We start from the raw sequence: 15,990 nt of genomic DNA on the forward strand, positions 1-15,990 counted from the left end.
TCTCAGCCCATTTCCTAGAAAATTCACAGCCAGCAGACAATCACATCACTAATTCTGGGATTAAGGATTATATTTAATTCGGACAAGATAGAATAGCTCAAGACATTCATTGTAAGGTAACCATTATTGTCCCTCCCTGCAATCAAGAAATTTTTTTTTCAAGCAAAAATGAAGAAAGCAGAGGTGGTGTTAATCCCCCTACCTGCTATGGGTCATATTGTAGCACTAGTAGAGGTAGCTAAGCTTCTTGTTCAACGTGATGATCGCCTATCCACAACTGTCTTCGTAATGCATCCAACTCTTGATCCTAGCACCACCAAATATACTGAAACACTTGCAGTCTCAACTCTCCCTGATCGTATGCGAGTCATTAACTTGCCAAATCTTGAGTCCATAACATCTGCTACCAAAGGTCGTCACAGCTGGCTAACGTGTTTGATAGAAGGCCAAAAATCTCATGTCAAAGAATATGTATCCAAGATTAGAACTCAGTACGAGTTGAATCCGGATTCTCCTCGACTTGCTGGGTTCATTTTCGATACTTTTGCTACTGGGATGAAAGATGTGCCTAATGAATTTGGAGTTCCATGGTATGTTTTTTCTGCTTCAGGTGCAGCTTTTATTGGCAGCATGATGCATCTTACTGCTCTTCATGATGAGCAGGGAGTTGACCTTACCGAGTTGAAGAACTCAGAGGATGAATTGGAAATTCCGTGTTTGGCGAATCCAATTCCTGCTAAACTTGTGCCTTCCTCGGTGTTCGAGAAAGACTCACTGACTATTTTTCTTGAACATGCTCGGATATTGACTGAGGCTAGGGGTATTTTGATCAATACATTTTTAGAGTTCGAATCCTATGCAATTAACTCTCTGTCAGATGGTAAAACCCCTCCCGTGTACCCGGTTGGTCCCATTGTGAAACATGTAGGAGGTGGCGGTGATCTGCGGTCGGATGAGAGCAACAATTATAGGGACATCATGGAATGGCTTGATGATCAACCTCCGTCATCGGTTATGTTCTTATGCTTTGGAAGTTGGGGAAGCTTCAAAGAGAAACAAGTGAAAGAGATTGCAATTGCACTTGAGCATAGCGGGCATCGGTTCTTATGGTCTCTACGCAAACCTTCACAGAACGGTAAAAAGCAATCTCCGAGTGATTATGAAGATTTTCAAGGTATTTTACCTGAAGGTTTCTTAGATCGAACAGCTATGATTGGGAAGGTAATTGGATGGGCTCCACAAGTGGAAATCTTGTCTCATTCAGCCGTCGGAGGATTTGCATCACATTGTGGATGGAATTCTACACTAGAAAGTGTAAGATTTGGTGTTCCAGTTGCCACTTGGCCATTATATGCAGAGCAACAATTTAATGCTTTTCAAATGGTAATTGAGCTAGGATTAGCCGTGGAAATTAAAATGGAATATTGGAAGGATTTTTATGGCGATACTGAAATAATTGTGAGCAGTGATGATATATTGAAAGCTATAAAGAGTGTTATGGAAGAAGATAGTGAGGTCAGAAAGAAGGTAAAGGAGATGAGTAGAATAAGTGAAAAAACCTTGGTGGATGGAGGATCTTCATTTTCTTCATTAGGTCGTCTAATTGAAGATATGACGGAAAACATGTCATGAATCAATTGTTTTGAACTTCCCTCTGAGCAATCTCTAAGAAAAAAATGGAATAGTTTTCCATTGTTTTTGCTTATGATTCTATATAATGGTAGCAATTTATGTATTAAGAATGATTAATGTCATGGTCAATTAATCAATAAATGTATTTTCCCTAGAAAACAGTTTTTTTTCCCTTCAGTTTTGTGTGCATCTAAAAACAAATTCTCAAATACTTAATTCCAAATAAATTGAAATGGGTGACAATACTCCCATCAGCTACAATCACTTGAATAAAGGTATTGTTTGATAAAGTTAAAAGTGTTTTTTAAAGTGTATTAAGGAAAGAGACCACATATATGTAAATACATTATATAGAGATATGTAAACAGGTTAATATTACCTTGTGTTTAATTTTTATCAAATAAATAAAGATGGTGAGATTCAAACTTGTGACTACTTGGTCATCAAGGTTCCGCTTGGTGATCAAGGTTCTGATACCATGTCAAAGAACCATCTCAACCCAATAGCTTAAGATGTTATGTGAGGTCCCAAGATATGATTTATATTATTCTCTAACACATCCCCTCAAGTGAAAGCCCTTTGAGCTTGAAACTTGCACAGACCCATATTACCTTGTGTTTAATTTTTATCAAATAAATGAGGATGGTGAGATTCAAACTCGTGATTGCTTAGTTATCAAAGTTCTGATACCATGTCAAAGAACCATCTCAACCCAATAGTTTAACCTGTTAGGTGAGATCTCAGGATATGATTTATATTATTCTCTAACAGAGGAATGTACTACATATCATACCTATTCCTATATAATGTATTTACATTTATGCGGTCTCTTTCCTTAATAAAGTGTATTTGAAACATAAAAATATTGAAATGATTTCTTTTTTTTTTAATGCTTTTAAATAGTTTCGATGTTTCTAAATGGTTTTAATATAAAAATATTGAAAAATCATTCAATTAATATTTTTTAAATTAAAGCAAAAACACATACAATACATTACTAACAATGCACACACTGAATAATATATAACAATGTGAGATTAATAATAAAAACTGTAGTATGTGAACATGTATTTATTCTGCAGAGATTAAGCAGTCCAAAAGAGTGTTCGTAGTCCAAATATAAGATTTTTATGTAGAAGTTTCCTTTTATAATTTTAAAGTTATGATTTTTAATGTAGGAGTTTTTTTTTGAAAAAAAGTAAATATGTTTTTTAGTTTTTTTTATTTGTTCATTTCCCACTTAAAATTATTTTTTTAATTTTTTATTTAGTATTATTATTTTTTCTATTTAAAAGGAATAATTTTTTTTTTATTTAGTATTAATTGAATTTTCTAGTTTTTTTTTCTATATAAAGGGTTGTAATAGACTTTTAACAAGTCATACTTGGATGAAGTAAAATTAAATATTTTAGGTATCTTTCCATGGTTATTTTTGCACCCAATGTTGTGACGACCTTAAAAAAAATATATATATTTCTAGCATCTTGTTATTTTAATGAGAAAAAAAGTCTTGTTTATGAAGTCGCCACCTAGTATTATGGTTACTAGAAACCCTAACTGATCAATAAAAATTCAATGAAAAATGATTGTTTATGTTAAAAAAAAGATACTATCATCCCTAAAATGAGCTACCATCTAATATTTTTGACTCTGACATCAATGAGTATTTAAGGGTTAATATCCCTGACTCTAGCGTTGATGAATATTAGAGTTAATATCCCTAACTCTATTGTCAATAAATATTAGGGCTAATAGTCCCGACTCTGGCGTCAATGATTATTGAAGGTAATACTATTAGTTCTGGTATTAGTGAATATTGAAGGTTAATACTAGTTGTGAATTCATTTACATCAAACAATCTCGGGTTGGGTTCTAAAATGAGCATTGGATCTGCATCAATGAAAAATAGAAGACTTTGACCTTTTTATATATATAAAAAAAAGACTTGTAATTTATCAATTTTCATCATTTTATTTTTCAAACAAAAAGGTTTTAAGTTTTTGTTTTTATACGTAGGCTCAATAGGCCATTTTATTTAGCACAAGTTTTTAATGAACATGATAAGCTTATTATAAAACTTAAAAATGCATGTAATATAAATACATATTTTTTATAATTAGGATATTCTAGGTCTTTATACATATTTTTTATATAAAGAATTGTTATAGTTTTTTGACAAATAATACTAGAAAGAGCTAAAATTAAATACTTTAGATGTCTTTCCATAATTAGGATATTATAGGTCTTTGACTTGAAACAATTTTTTTGTTTTTATCATTTGCTCGTAACTATGTTAATTAGTATTAAAACCCAATAATTTCTAATAATTTTTTATTATGTGATGTTATTAAAAAATTTAATGGTTAGACTACTCGTATAAAAATATGCATGAAAATCTCATGATGAGGCAATCCACAGACAAAACGACACGATCATTGAGTTTCAATAAGATGCACCAAAAACGTGTTCATTCTGACTGATATCTATGTATGAATGAATCTTGGCTTATTAAATAAAACAACGTTTTTTACTAAGATATTAAATAAAAGTTATTAAAACTTTCCAACTAAGATACCGTAATTTTCTTTGTCTAACACCCGTGGTCTGTTGACGAGACTTTTCCTTTCTAAGATTCCAAAAACAACCTTTTTTCTCTTCATTGTCAATTTCTTATGTTATTATCTCGTATTTAAAAATTACAAAAAAATTAAAATATAAATTTATAAGACTCGATTGAAAATAAATTATTATCAAAGTACTAATTAAAAAATATACCCATGGTTTTCCAGCCCAATAAAGCTTATATCAGTCGCAAGGTTATGTTTTTCAACCATAGTTATTAAATTTAGTTTAAATTAACTAATTTATTTGAAAAACTTAAAACTTAAATTAATATCAATGTACTAATTAAAAAAATACACCCACGGTTTTCCAGCTCAATAAAACTGAAATTAATTACAAGTTTACTTTTTTCAAATATAGTTATTAAAACTTAGTCTACTTAGATAAATTGATTTAAAAAACATAACACTTAATTAACCAGGCTTGGGTTTTTAATTGAATCGGGCTAGGTATTAAATATATAAAACTTAATTTATTCGGTTAAACCCAATTCTAATATAACAAAGCTTAACACTATAATTTTTATTTTAAAAAAACAAAATAATATTATTTTAACTAAAATAATTTACGCGATAACTTATAAATTAACGTAATTACATGATAATTCAGATACTTTTTCAGGTTATTTATCAGATTCCCGAGATCAAATATGATAACTACGTTCCAACTGCTTCATTGGACTGTTTTTGTAAACATCTATGTGCTTGTAGCCGTTGAAATTCTTAAATTAAATGCATGTACATAGTTAACTGCCAGCAAAGCCATGACATCACTCTAATTCTAGAACTTCAAGATTTATATTTCAAACAAGATCATGATCAACTTCCACGCATCCCAAGTAGATCACCGTTGTTCACAACAAGAAACAAAAATTTCTAGCAAAGAATGAAGAAAGCAGAGGTGGTGCTAATCCCCTTACCTGCTATGGGCCATAAAGTAGCAGTAGTGGAGATAGCTAAGCTTCTTGTTCAACGTGATGATCGAATTTACACAACTGTCTTGGTAATGCATCCAACTGTTGACCCCAGCACTACCACGTTCAATGAGTCACTGGCTGCATCAACTCTCCCTGATCGTATGCGAGTCATTAACTTGCCCAGAGTTGAGTCCATAACATCAGATACTAAACCCAATAACTGGCTTAGTGCTTTGTGTCACGGGGTCAATTTTTCGTCCCAAAAACAGACCTCACACGGCAGTCTAGTCCCGCTAGACTCAGCCTTTCCCTCGCCTATTCACTCGTGTTTTGCCTACGAGTAGTTTGTCCCACAAACCCAAGAGATCCCCACACTCTTTCAATGTCACAAGCAAGCAGAATAACACAACTGAATATGAACAGAATAAACAACACAACAATTTACAGAAACAAGTCTCAACCTTTTCATTAACTCAACTAAAGGATTACACAAAGTTCTTCTTGTGTGCTATCCCCATTTCCGTTCCCCGCATGCTACACATTTTACAGCCTATCTATTTACAAGATAATGAAAGTTACAAGTATAAACTACCCCTAACTCCCTGCACAGCTGGAGCACCCATTATCCCATGTTCTGGCCAACTTCTTCCCCACATAAGAACTGTCGCAACTGCATTGGTATGTTCTCCCACAAGCCAACTGCCCACTGCCAGCACACATGCTGCCAGCGTAACTGTCTTGCATGCCTTGGACCGTCCGCTGTCCAAGTTATTGTCAGCCCCTGCTGCTGATTTTGTCGACGTTGCCGAACATCAACCATGCCCTGCCGAATCGTTGACGCACACTGTTGCCGAATCTGCCAAAACCCATGCACGATGCCATTGTCGATGCATGCTGCCATTCCTGCCAGTAGCGTTTACGTCAAGTCTAGGACTGCCTATTGTCCAGATTCATCGTCAGCCCTTGTTGCCGATTTTGTCGACGTTGCTGAATTCCTCGACGCTGCCGATCTCACCAGTGCTGCCGAATTTCCCACTGTCCCATTGTGTCATCCCAGCACTGTTTCGTCAAGCATTGGACAATCCTCGCCCAAGCCCCAACTCTCGTCAGCATACTGCTGCGCTAACTGTTGTGTGCTGCCGCACACACACTCTGCCAATTTTCGCTACTGTCACGCGAGCTACCACCCCGTAGCTGCTGTCCAGCAATGCTTTTCGTCAGCCTACACCCTGACGGATTTTAACCCTGTTACACTTTGGTTGAAGGGCAAAAACCCCACGTCAAAGAATATGTTTCAAAGATAAGAACTCAGTCTGAATTGAGCCTTGATGCTCCTCGCCTAGCTGGGTTTATTTTTTATTCTTTTGTTACAGGACTGAAAGAAGTGGCCAATGAATTTGGGTTACCATGGTATGCTTTTTCTGCTTCGGGTGCAGCTTTTCTTGGTTGTTTATTGCATCTTCAGGCTCTTCATGATGAGCAGGGAGCGGACCTGACTGAATTCAAGAACTCGGATGTCGAGTTGAGTATCCCGAGTTTGGTGAACCCATTTCCCGCTAAACTTCTGCCTTCTGTACTGTTTGAGAAAGATTCGCTTACTACTGTTCTTGAGCAACCAAGAGCATTGGCCGAAGCCAGAGGTATTTTGGTAAATACATTTTTGGAGTTTGAATCCCATGCGGTCAACTCTCTTTCTAATGGCAGGACCCCTCCAATATATCCAGTGGGACCGATTGTTAAACATAAAAGAGACGGTCATGATGTGGGTTCGGAAGGGAGCAACAATTACAGAAACATTATTGAATGGCTTGATGATCAGCCTCCATCATCAGTTTTGTTTTTGTGCTTTGGAAGTGGTGGAAGTTTTAGGGAGAAACAGGTGAAAGAGATTGCTTGCGCCCTAGAGAAGTGTGGGCATCGATTCTTATGGTCCCTACGTAAACCTCCACCGAGAGGAAAGTGGGAGTATTCACCGAGTGATTATGCAAATTTTCAAGAAATCTTACCGAAAGAGTTTTTAAACCGGACAGCTAAGATTGGGAAAGTAATCGGATGGGCTCCACAGGTAGACATATTGGCTCATCCAGCCATAGGAATGTTTGCTTCGCATTGTGGATGGAATTCTATACTAGAAAGTATAAGGTTTGGTGTTCCAATTGTCGCCTGGCCATTATATGCAGAGCAACAGTTCAATGCCTTCCAAATGGTAATTGAGTTGGGATTAGCCGTGGAAATTAAAATGGATTGTAGGAAGAATTCTCATGGTGATAACGAAATAAATGTGAGTGCTGATGGTATAATGAAAGCAATAAAGCATGTGATGGAGCAAGGTAAAGAAATAAGAAAGAAGGTAAAAGAGATGAGCAGAATAGGTGAGAAAACCTTGATGGCCGGTGGATGTTCGTATTCATCTTTGGGTCGTTTAGTCGATGATATAATTATAGACAACCAGCCATGAAGCAACTGTTCCAAACTATCCTCGGAGCGATTACTTACAATAAGCAATTATGATTTATCTACAAGAATCTATGTATTAAGAATGTTAGTCGCGGCCAATAAATTTAATCTTTCCTTTCTTTAGGAGAAAAATATTTTTATAATCTCTTGTTTTGTATTGGAAAATAATTTTACCAACTAATGAGATTCTAAATCCTCGAAAGCATTTGAACTTCCAAGTTAGAGGCGAGGTGGCTTATGGTTTTATGCTAGAATGTGTTTGAAACGGTTGTGGACTTGCAACCCTTGATAGGTTGCGAGGTCTCTTAATAATAAAGTTAGTAGAGAAGGAAGGGTGTATGTGTGTTTTAAGGTTGAGGGAGTTGTTTATTTAGATATTTAGACCCTTTATATGAGTTCATAGATGTTTATATAACCATGAGACATACCAACCCTTTATATGTGAGTTCATAGATGTTACTTAACTATAAGACATGCAACTTGCATAGAAACAAGAACATAATAGAAAAAAAAAAACATTTCTGAACATACCATTAGGTACCATCATTCAGTTAAGTACCGTTGATCGGGACCAATCACCAACCAATTATCCACACACATGATCCTCAACCAATTATTCGATCATATTACATTATCCAAAGGAAATTAAGAAAAAAAAACTTGTTTTAGATCTAAGAACAACCTACTAGATCTGTCGGAGTCGCCAACAATTGTTGGATCAAAACAGCACAGAATCGACGCGTGATGGTCATGCGCTGACAGTTTAAAATTCAATCTTTTTACATTATCGGATACTTATTTAAAATATACTTGCTTCTTGTATTGTTAACTAGTATTTCAATATTAAAAAAACAATATATCAAAAATAAATTTAAAGTAATGCATGGAGCTAGATATACTCATCAAAAAAACATACCCACGATTTTAGAGTTCATTGATTAGGTTACAAGTTTATTTTTTCCAACTGCTCCGTTGGACTGTTTTTTGTAAACATCTATGGGCTACTAGCTAGCCGTAGAAATTCTTAATTTAAAGCATGTATATGGTTCATTGCCAGAACAGCCATGACATCAGCCTTTAGGTCTAGACCTTCATTATATATTTCGTTCAAGATCGTGATCAGTTCCACGCATCCTAAGTAGTCCACATTTGTTCACAGCAAGAAACAAACATTTCTAGCTAAGAATGAAGAAAGCAGAGGTGGTACTAATCCCCTTACCTGCTATGGGCCATATTGTAGCAGTAGTGGAGATGGCTAAGCTTCTTGTTCAACGTGATGATCGCCTATCCACAACTGTCTTCGTAATGCATCCAACTCTTGATCCTAGCACCACCAAATATACTGAAACACTTGCTGTCTCAACTCTCCCTGATCGTATGCGAGTCATTAACTTGCCCAGTCTTGAGTCCATAACATCTGCTACCAAAGGTCGTCACAGCTGGCTAACGTGTTTGATAGAAGGCCAAAAATCTCATGTCAAAGAATATGTATCCAAGATTAGAACTCGGTACGAGTTGAATCCGGATTCTCCTCGACTTGCTGGGTTCATTTTCGATATTTTTGCTACTGGGATGAAAGATGTGCCTAATGAATTTGGAGTTCCATGGTATGTTTTTTCTGCTTCAAGTGCAGCTTCTATTGGCAGCATGATGCATCTTACTGCTCTTCATGATGAGCAGGGAGTTGACCTTACCGGGTTGAAGAACTCAGAGGATGAATTGGAAATTCCGTGTTTGGCGAACCCAATTCCTGCTAAACTTGTGCCTTCCATGGTGTTCGAGAAAGACTCACTGACTACTTTTCTTGAACATGCTCGGATATTGACTGAGGCTAGGGGTATTTTGATCAATACATTTTTAGAGTTCGAATCCTATGCAATTAACTCTCTGTCAGATGGTAAAACCCCTCCCGTGTACCCGGTTGGTCCCATTGTGAAACATGTAGGAGGTGGCGGTGATCTGCGGTCGGATGAGAGCAACAATTATAGGGACATCATGGAATGGCTTGATGATCAACCTCCGTCATCGGTTATGTTCTTATGCTTTGGAAGTTGGGGAAGCTTCAAAGAGAAACAAGTGAAAGAGATTGCAATTGCACTTGAGCATAGCGGGCATCGGTTCTTATGGTCTCTACGCAAACCTTCACAGAACGGTAAAAAGCAATCTCCGAGTGATTATGAAGATTTTCAAGGTATTTTACCTGAAGGTTTCTTAGATCGAACAGCTATGATTGGGAAGGTAATTGGATGGGCTCCACAAGTGGAAATCTTGTCTCATTCAGCCGTCGGAGGATTTGCATCACATTGTGGATGGAATTCTACACTAGAAAGTGTAAGATTTGGTGTTCCAGTTGCCACTTGGCCATTATATGCAGAGCAACAATTTAATGCTTTTCAAATGGTAATTGAGCTAGGATTAGCCGTGGAAATTAAAATGGAATATTGGAAGGATTTTTATGGCGATACTGAAATAATTGTGAGCAGTGATGATATATTGAAAGCTATAAAGAGTGTTATGGAAGAAGATAGTGAGGTCAGAAAGAAGGTAAAGGAGATGAGTAGAATAAGTGAAAAAACCTTGGTGGATGGAGGATCTTCATTTTCTTCATTAGGTCGTCTAATTGAAGATATGACGGAAAACATGTCATGAATCAATTGTTTTGAACTTCCCTCTGAGCAATCTCTAAGAAAAAAATGGAATAGTTTTCCATTGTTTTTGCTTATGATTCTATATAATGGTAGCAATTTATGTATTAAGAATGATTAATGTCATGGTCAATTAATCAATAAATGTATTTTCCCTAGAAAACAGTTTTTTTTTCCCTTCAGTTTTGTATGCATCTAAAAACAAATTCTCAAATACTTAATTCCAGATTAATGTTTTAATTCCAGTTTTTTTTTTTCCCTTCAGTTTTGTATGCATCTAAAAACAGTTTTGTATTCAGTTTAGCTACAATCACTTGATAAAGGTCTTGTTTGATAAAATTATTAAAGTGTTTTTTAAAATGTATTTGAATCATAAAAATATTGAAATGGACTACTTTTTTTTTTAATGCTTTTAAATAGTTTGGATGTTTCCAAATGGTTTTAATATTAAAATATTGAAAAATCATTAAATAAATGTTTTTTAAATTAAAGCAAGAGCACATACAATACATTACTAAACAACGCACACACTCAATAATATATAAAAATGTGAGATTAATAATAAAAAGTGTAGTATATGAACATGTAATTATTCTATAGAGATTAAGTAGTCCACAAGAGTGTCCAAAGTCCTAATATAAGACTTTTATGTAGAAGTTTCCTTTTATAATTTTAAAGTTATTATTTTTAATTTAGGAGTTTTTTTTAAATAAATAAATATGTTTTTTAGTTTTTTTTCATTTGTTCTTTTCCACTTAGAATTATTTTTTTAATTTTTTATTCAATATTATTATTTTTTTCTATTTAGAAGGAATAATTTTTTATTTTTATTTTTCTATTTAGTATTAATTGAGTTTTCTAGTTTTTTTTTTCTATATAAAGGGTTATAATAGACTTTTGACAAGTCATACTTGGATGAAGTAAAATTAAATATTTTAGGTATCTTACCATGATTATTTTCGCACTCAACATCGCGATGATCTAAAAAAAAAAAGAACAATGTTTCTGGCATCTTATTCTTTTAATGGGAAAAAAAATATCTTCTTTATGGAGTCGTCACCTAGTATTATAGTTACTTAAAACCATGACCTGTCAACAAAGATTCTATGAAAAATAACTGGTTATGTTAAAAAAAAGATACTATCATCGTTAAAATGAGCTATCATCCAATATTTTTAACTCTGGCATCAATGAGTATTTAGGGGTCAATATCCCTGACTCTAGCATCGATGAATATTAGAATTAATATCTCTAACTCTAGCGTTAATAAATATTGAGGCTAATAGTCCCGACTCTGGCATCAATGATTATTGAGGGTAATATTATTGACTCTGGTATCAGTGAATATTGAAGGTTAATACTAGTTGTGAACCTATTTACCTTAAACAATCTTGGGTTGGGTTTTAAAATGGACATTGGATCTACATGAATGAAAAATACTAGACTTTGACCCTTTTATAAAAATAAACTTGTAATTTATCAATTTTCATCATTTTTTTTTGTTTGTTTTTTGTATGTACACCCAATAAGCCATTTTATTTGACACAAGCTTTTAATGATGAGCATGATAAACTTATTATAAAGTTGAAAAATGCATGTAACAGAAATACATATTTCTTACAATTAGGATGTTCTAGGTCTTTATACACATTTATTATATAAAGAATTGTAATAGTTTTTTTGACAAATAATACTAGGAAGAACTGAAATTAAATACTTTAGGTGTCTTTTCACAATTAGAATGTTCTAATTTTTTTTTTTTGAAGGTTTTGACTTAAAACAAATTTTTTTATCATTTACTATTATCTATGTTAATTGGTATTAAAAGCCAACAATTTCTAATTTTCTATTATGTGATGTTATTAAAAAATTTAATGGTGAGATTTATAAAGTGACGATTCGTAATAAAAATATTAAAATCTCATGATGAGGCAATCAACAGACAAAACGATACGATCATTGAGTTTCAACTAAGATTGCACCAAAAACGTGTTCTTTCTGACTGATATCTATTTATGAATGAATCTTGGCTTATTAAATAAAACTTATTAAAACTTATCCATTATGTGAGGACAATTTAGTAAAACAACGTTTTTTACTAAGATACAAAACTTATTAAAACTTTCCATCTAAGATACCGTGATTTTCTTTGTCTAACACCCGTGGTCTGTTGATGAGACTTTTCCTTTCTAATATTCCAAAAACAACGTTTTTTTTCGTCATTGTCATTTTCTTGTGTTATTATCTCGTATTTAAAAATTATAAATAAATTGAAAATATAAATTTATAAGTTGTTCTAGATAACTTGATTAAGACTCGATTGAAAATAAATTATCAAAGTACTAATTAAAAAATATACCCATGATTTTTCAGCCCAATAAAACTTATATCAGTCATAGTTATTAAACTTAGTCTAAATTAACTAATTTATTTGAAAAACTTATAACTTAAATTAATATCAAATGTACTAATTGAAAAAATACACCCACGGTTTTCCAGCTCAATAAAACTGAAATTAATTACAAGTTTATTTTTTTAAAATATAGTTATTAAAACTTAGTCTACTTAGATAAATTGATTTAAAAAACATAACACTTAATTAACCAGGCTTGGGTTTTTAATTGAATCGGGCTAGGTATTAAATATATAAAACTTAATTTATTCGGTTAAACCCAATTCTAATATAACAAAGCTTAACACTATAATTTTTATTTTAAAAAAACAAAATAATATTATTTTAACTAAAATAATTTACGCGATAACTTATAAATTAACGTAATTACATGATAATTCAGATACTTTTTCAGGTTATTTATCAGATTCCCGAGATCAAATATGATAACTATGTTTCCAACTGCTTCATTGGACTGTTTTTGTAAACATCTATGTGCTAGTAGCCGTTGAAATTCTTAAATTAAATGCATGTACATAGTTAACTGCCAGCAAAGCCATGACATCACTCTAATTCTAGAACTTCAAGATTTATATTTCAAACAAGATCATGATCAACTTCCACGCATCCCAAGTAGACCACCGTTGTTCACAACAAGAAACAAAAATTTCTAGCAAAGAATGAAGAAAGCAGAGGTGGTGCTAATCCCCTTACCTGCTATGGGCCATAAAGTAGCAGTAGTGGAGATAGCTAAGCTTCTTGTTCAACGTGATGATCGAATTTACACAACTGTCTTGGTAATGCATCCAACTGGGGTATTTAATATTGTTTATCGAGAATACTTGACTCGTTGTTTCTACAATGATTCGAAATGATTCATGGTAAATTTAAAAAATTAGCTTGGAGACTAATTTCAAATATTACTATTTGGGGTATTTAATTGTTGAGGAATAAAATTATTTTTGAGGAGGAAACTATAAACTTGTTTGATTGTTTCTCCACCATCCTTCGTCGGGTTGATATTTAATTGCATACTCAGGATTTAAACTTCATTTATATAGGAAATGACCTCTTAAGATCTTCTGATGGCATCAAATTGTAGTGTAATAAGAAATCTTAGGTAGTTTTTTTGTTGTTTGCTGTAGTAAATCAATTTTTTTCCTTTTTTCATATCCTTGTATTTTTCTTTAGCTATTAGCTTTATGGCCTTTTCAATATACTCTTAATGATTATCCAAAAAATAGTAAGCAAGCAAGCCTGGACTGCTGGTGGATCTTCACACTCTTCACTGGGTCGTCTAATTGCAGATGTTATGAGCAACATTCCATGAAGTAATTGATTTTCCTAGAGGAAATTATTTTGAATAAGATTTTATAGGTTAAGCTTTTATTTAGAGCAGCTTAATTAATTGAGGAGCCTTCAGCATGAGGAGGTTTTTCAATTTTGCATTATTGTAAACTTAAATTATTAAGTTTGACAGATGTAGTGGTGTCATGAGACATTTTACAATTAAGATGTTAGCTCACAACTTCATAATTAGTTTTCCATCCTCTTCTATATTAAGTGAATTATATATAACTGGAATTATATTCATAACAATAATTATATAGTAAGAAAAAAGAATCGCACATTTAGTTAATCAATAATTTAATTATTCAATTTATATTATCAATATTTTCTTTAGAATTCATCATTCAATCAAAGTTTATGTTGTTGTTTTTTTCAGTTTAGCTCTTATTCTTTTTTTTTTTTTTTTTTGATTTAGCCCTCCAATTTAATTTTTTATATGCCCCTAAATTTATTTTTTATTTTGATTTCCACCTTCGATGGTTGATTTATTTGGATTAATTAAGCTTCATAGTTTTTTCATTTGTCATACTTCTAATTTAATGACTAGGGTCACAACTTTTAAGTGTTAATAAGTGTTAATACAATTAGTAATTTTTTTACTTCATTTTATTTTATGATTTTATAATTCTACATTGTTTAAAAAATATTGTTTTGTGGTTACTTTCATATTATGTTCTATCTGTCCGTCTCGGTATCAATACATAAACCACGAGTTTTGCAAAGTTGTTTTTGAATAAAGGTTTTTTTGAAGAAAAAAAATTGTTTTGTTTTGTGTTTAATTTTTGCTGATTTTTTATTTTACTTTATACAAGTAGGTTTTGTTTTGTACAAAAAAAATAGTTATTTTGAAATAATATTTCTAATATGCTCAGCTATGCATAATTAATGAACAAATTTAGTGGACACGAAAGGATAAATGTCTTATTTTACAAGATCAAATATCTTGATCTACGTCTATTTCTTAATTTTTCCAGTTTCTATTTTAGTTATTGTTAACAAAAATTTTATTTATTTACATAGATGATCATTAGATGTTAATTTGGATAAACTTTTTGATTTAAACTTATAATTTTTATTATGTAAGAAAAAACATATCAAAATAGTCTATATACTCAAGCTTTTTTATTTTTTGAGAAACAATATTACGACTCACGGAGCACAAATCAAATTTTTAGTTGCCCTCTAATTAATTTTTTTTTCACCTTTATTTTTTTAGATCATTTTGTGTAATTGATTTTTATTCTTGATTTTATCTTTCAATATTTGATTTGTTGGAGATTCTGCTTTATATGATCTTATCACTCTGCATTAGTTTTTTTTTTTAAATATTAGTTTTGTAATTATCTTCAATTTCTTTTCTATAAATTTATTTCATTCTCATAATTCAGGTCATGGGTTTTGCATGCCATCTTTTAATATAAGTTTTTTATAGAGTTGTTTGGTTTGTGTTTGGTTTTTCAAGATGTTATCCTAATTCATCTAGAATTTTTTGGGGGTTTTATACAAATGAGGTTTATTTTTTAAAATAAAAAATATTTATTTTTAAATAATATTTGTTGATGTATTTTGGCCTTGTATAATATTTTTTTAGGGCATGAGTTTATTTAGTCAATTTTATTTTTGTTTATCTTTTAAGTCATGAGTTTTTTAGGTTGTGGATTTATCTTTTATTAATTTTAATAAGCAAGTGTATTAAACACAATCATGTGAATGTCTCATTTTATGTGGTTAAATATCTTGATTTACATTCATTTTTTTAATTTTATCAATTTCTTTTTTGGTTGTTGTTAATGATTTTTTATTTATTTAATGAGAAACTTACATAAATTTTTTAATTTTTAATTTTTAATTTTTTTATATTAAAAAACATCTACATAGCGAATATTGTTTACAAAAACAAAATCATAACATGTTGAAATCATAACATCTAATAATTTTTTGTTATGATTTTTTACAATTAACAAAATCATAACAAA

The 15,990-nt window shown here is 32.2% G+C and overlaps 4 protein-coding genes across 5 annotated transcripts in view; all 4 read left to right on the top strand.

Moving 5' to 3' along the window:
• LOC7455844 (anthocyanidin 3-O-glucosyltransferase 2) lies at positions 1–10,517 on the top strand. Its single transcript, XM_002322506.4, has 2 exons — positions 1–1,746; positions 10,394–10,517. The coding sequence occupies exon 1, from the start codon at positions 169–171 to the stop codon at positions 1,630–1,632; it is 1,464 nt and encodes a 487-aa protein (XP_002322542.3). The 5' UTR covers positions 1–168; the 3' UTR covers positions 1,633–1,746; positions 10,394–10,517.
• On the top strand, positions 5,140–7,759 carry LOC18106053 (anthocyanidin 3-O-glucosyltransferase 6). The gene is made up of 3 exons (XM_024587968.2): positions 5,140–5,329; positions 5,781–6,303; positions 6,419–7,759. Exons 1-3 carry the CDS (start codon positions 5,140–5,142, stop codon positions 7,626–7,628), a joined length of 1,923 nt encoding a protein of 640 aa, XP_024443736.2. The 3' UTR covers positions 7,629–7,759.
• Positions 8,717–15,990, top strand: part of LOC18106058 (anthocyanidin 3-O-glucosyltransferase 6) — a 25,152-nt gene continuing 17,878 nt past the window's right edge. The window contains exon 1 of one of the 2 annotated variants that reach the window (XM_006373578.3): positions 8,717–8,827. In XM_006373578.3, coding sequence (XP_006373640.1) covers positions 8,813–8,827 — 15 coding nt within the window. In that variant the 5' untranslated portion in view covers positions 8,717–8,812. Of the gene's footprint in view, positions 8,828–13,286; positions 13,360–15,990 lie in introns of those variants that run through there. The other variant, XM_052447914.1, reaches the window with a different exon arrangement.
• On the top strand, positions 8,769–10,435 carry LOC7455845 (anthocyanidin 3-O-glucosyltransferase 2). Its single transcript, XM_002322507.4, has one exon. The coding sequence runs from the start codon at positions 8,813–8,815 to the stop codon at positions 10,274–10,276; it is 1,464 nt and encodes a 487-aa protein (XP_002322543.2). The 5' UTR covers positions 8,769–8,812; the 3' UTR covers positions 10,277–10,435.

Source organism: Populus trichocarpa, chromosome 16, assembly GCF_000002775.5.
Source record: "Populus trichocarpa isolate Nisqually-1 chromosome 16, P.trichocarpa_v4.1, whole genome shotgun sequence".
NCBI classification, from domain to species: domain Eukaryota; kingdom Viridiplantae; phylum Streptophyta; class Magnoliopsida; order Malpighiales; family Salicaceae; genus Populus; species Populus trichocarpa.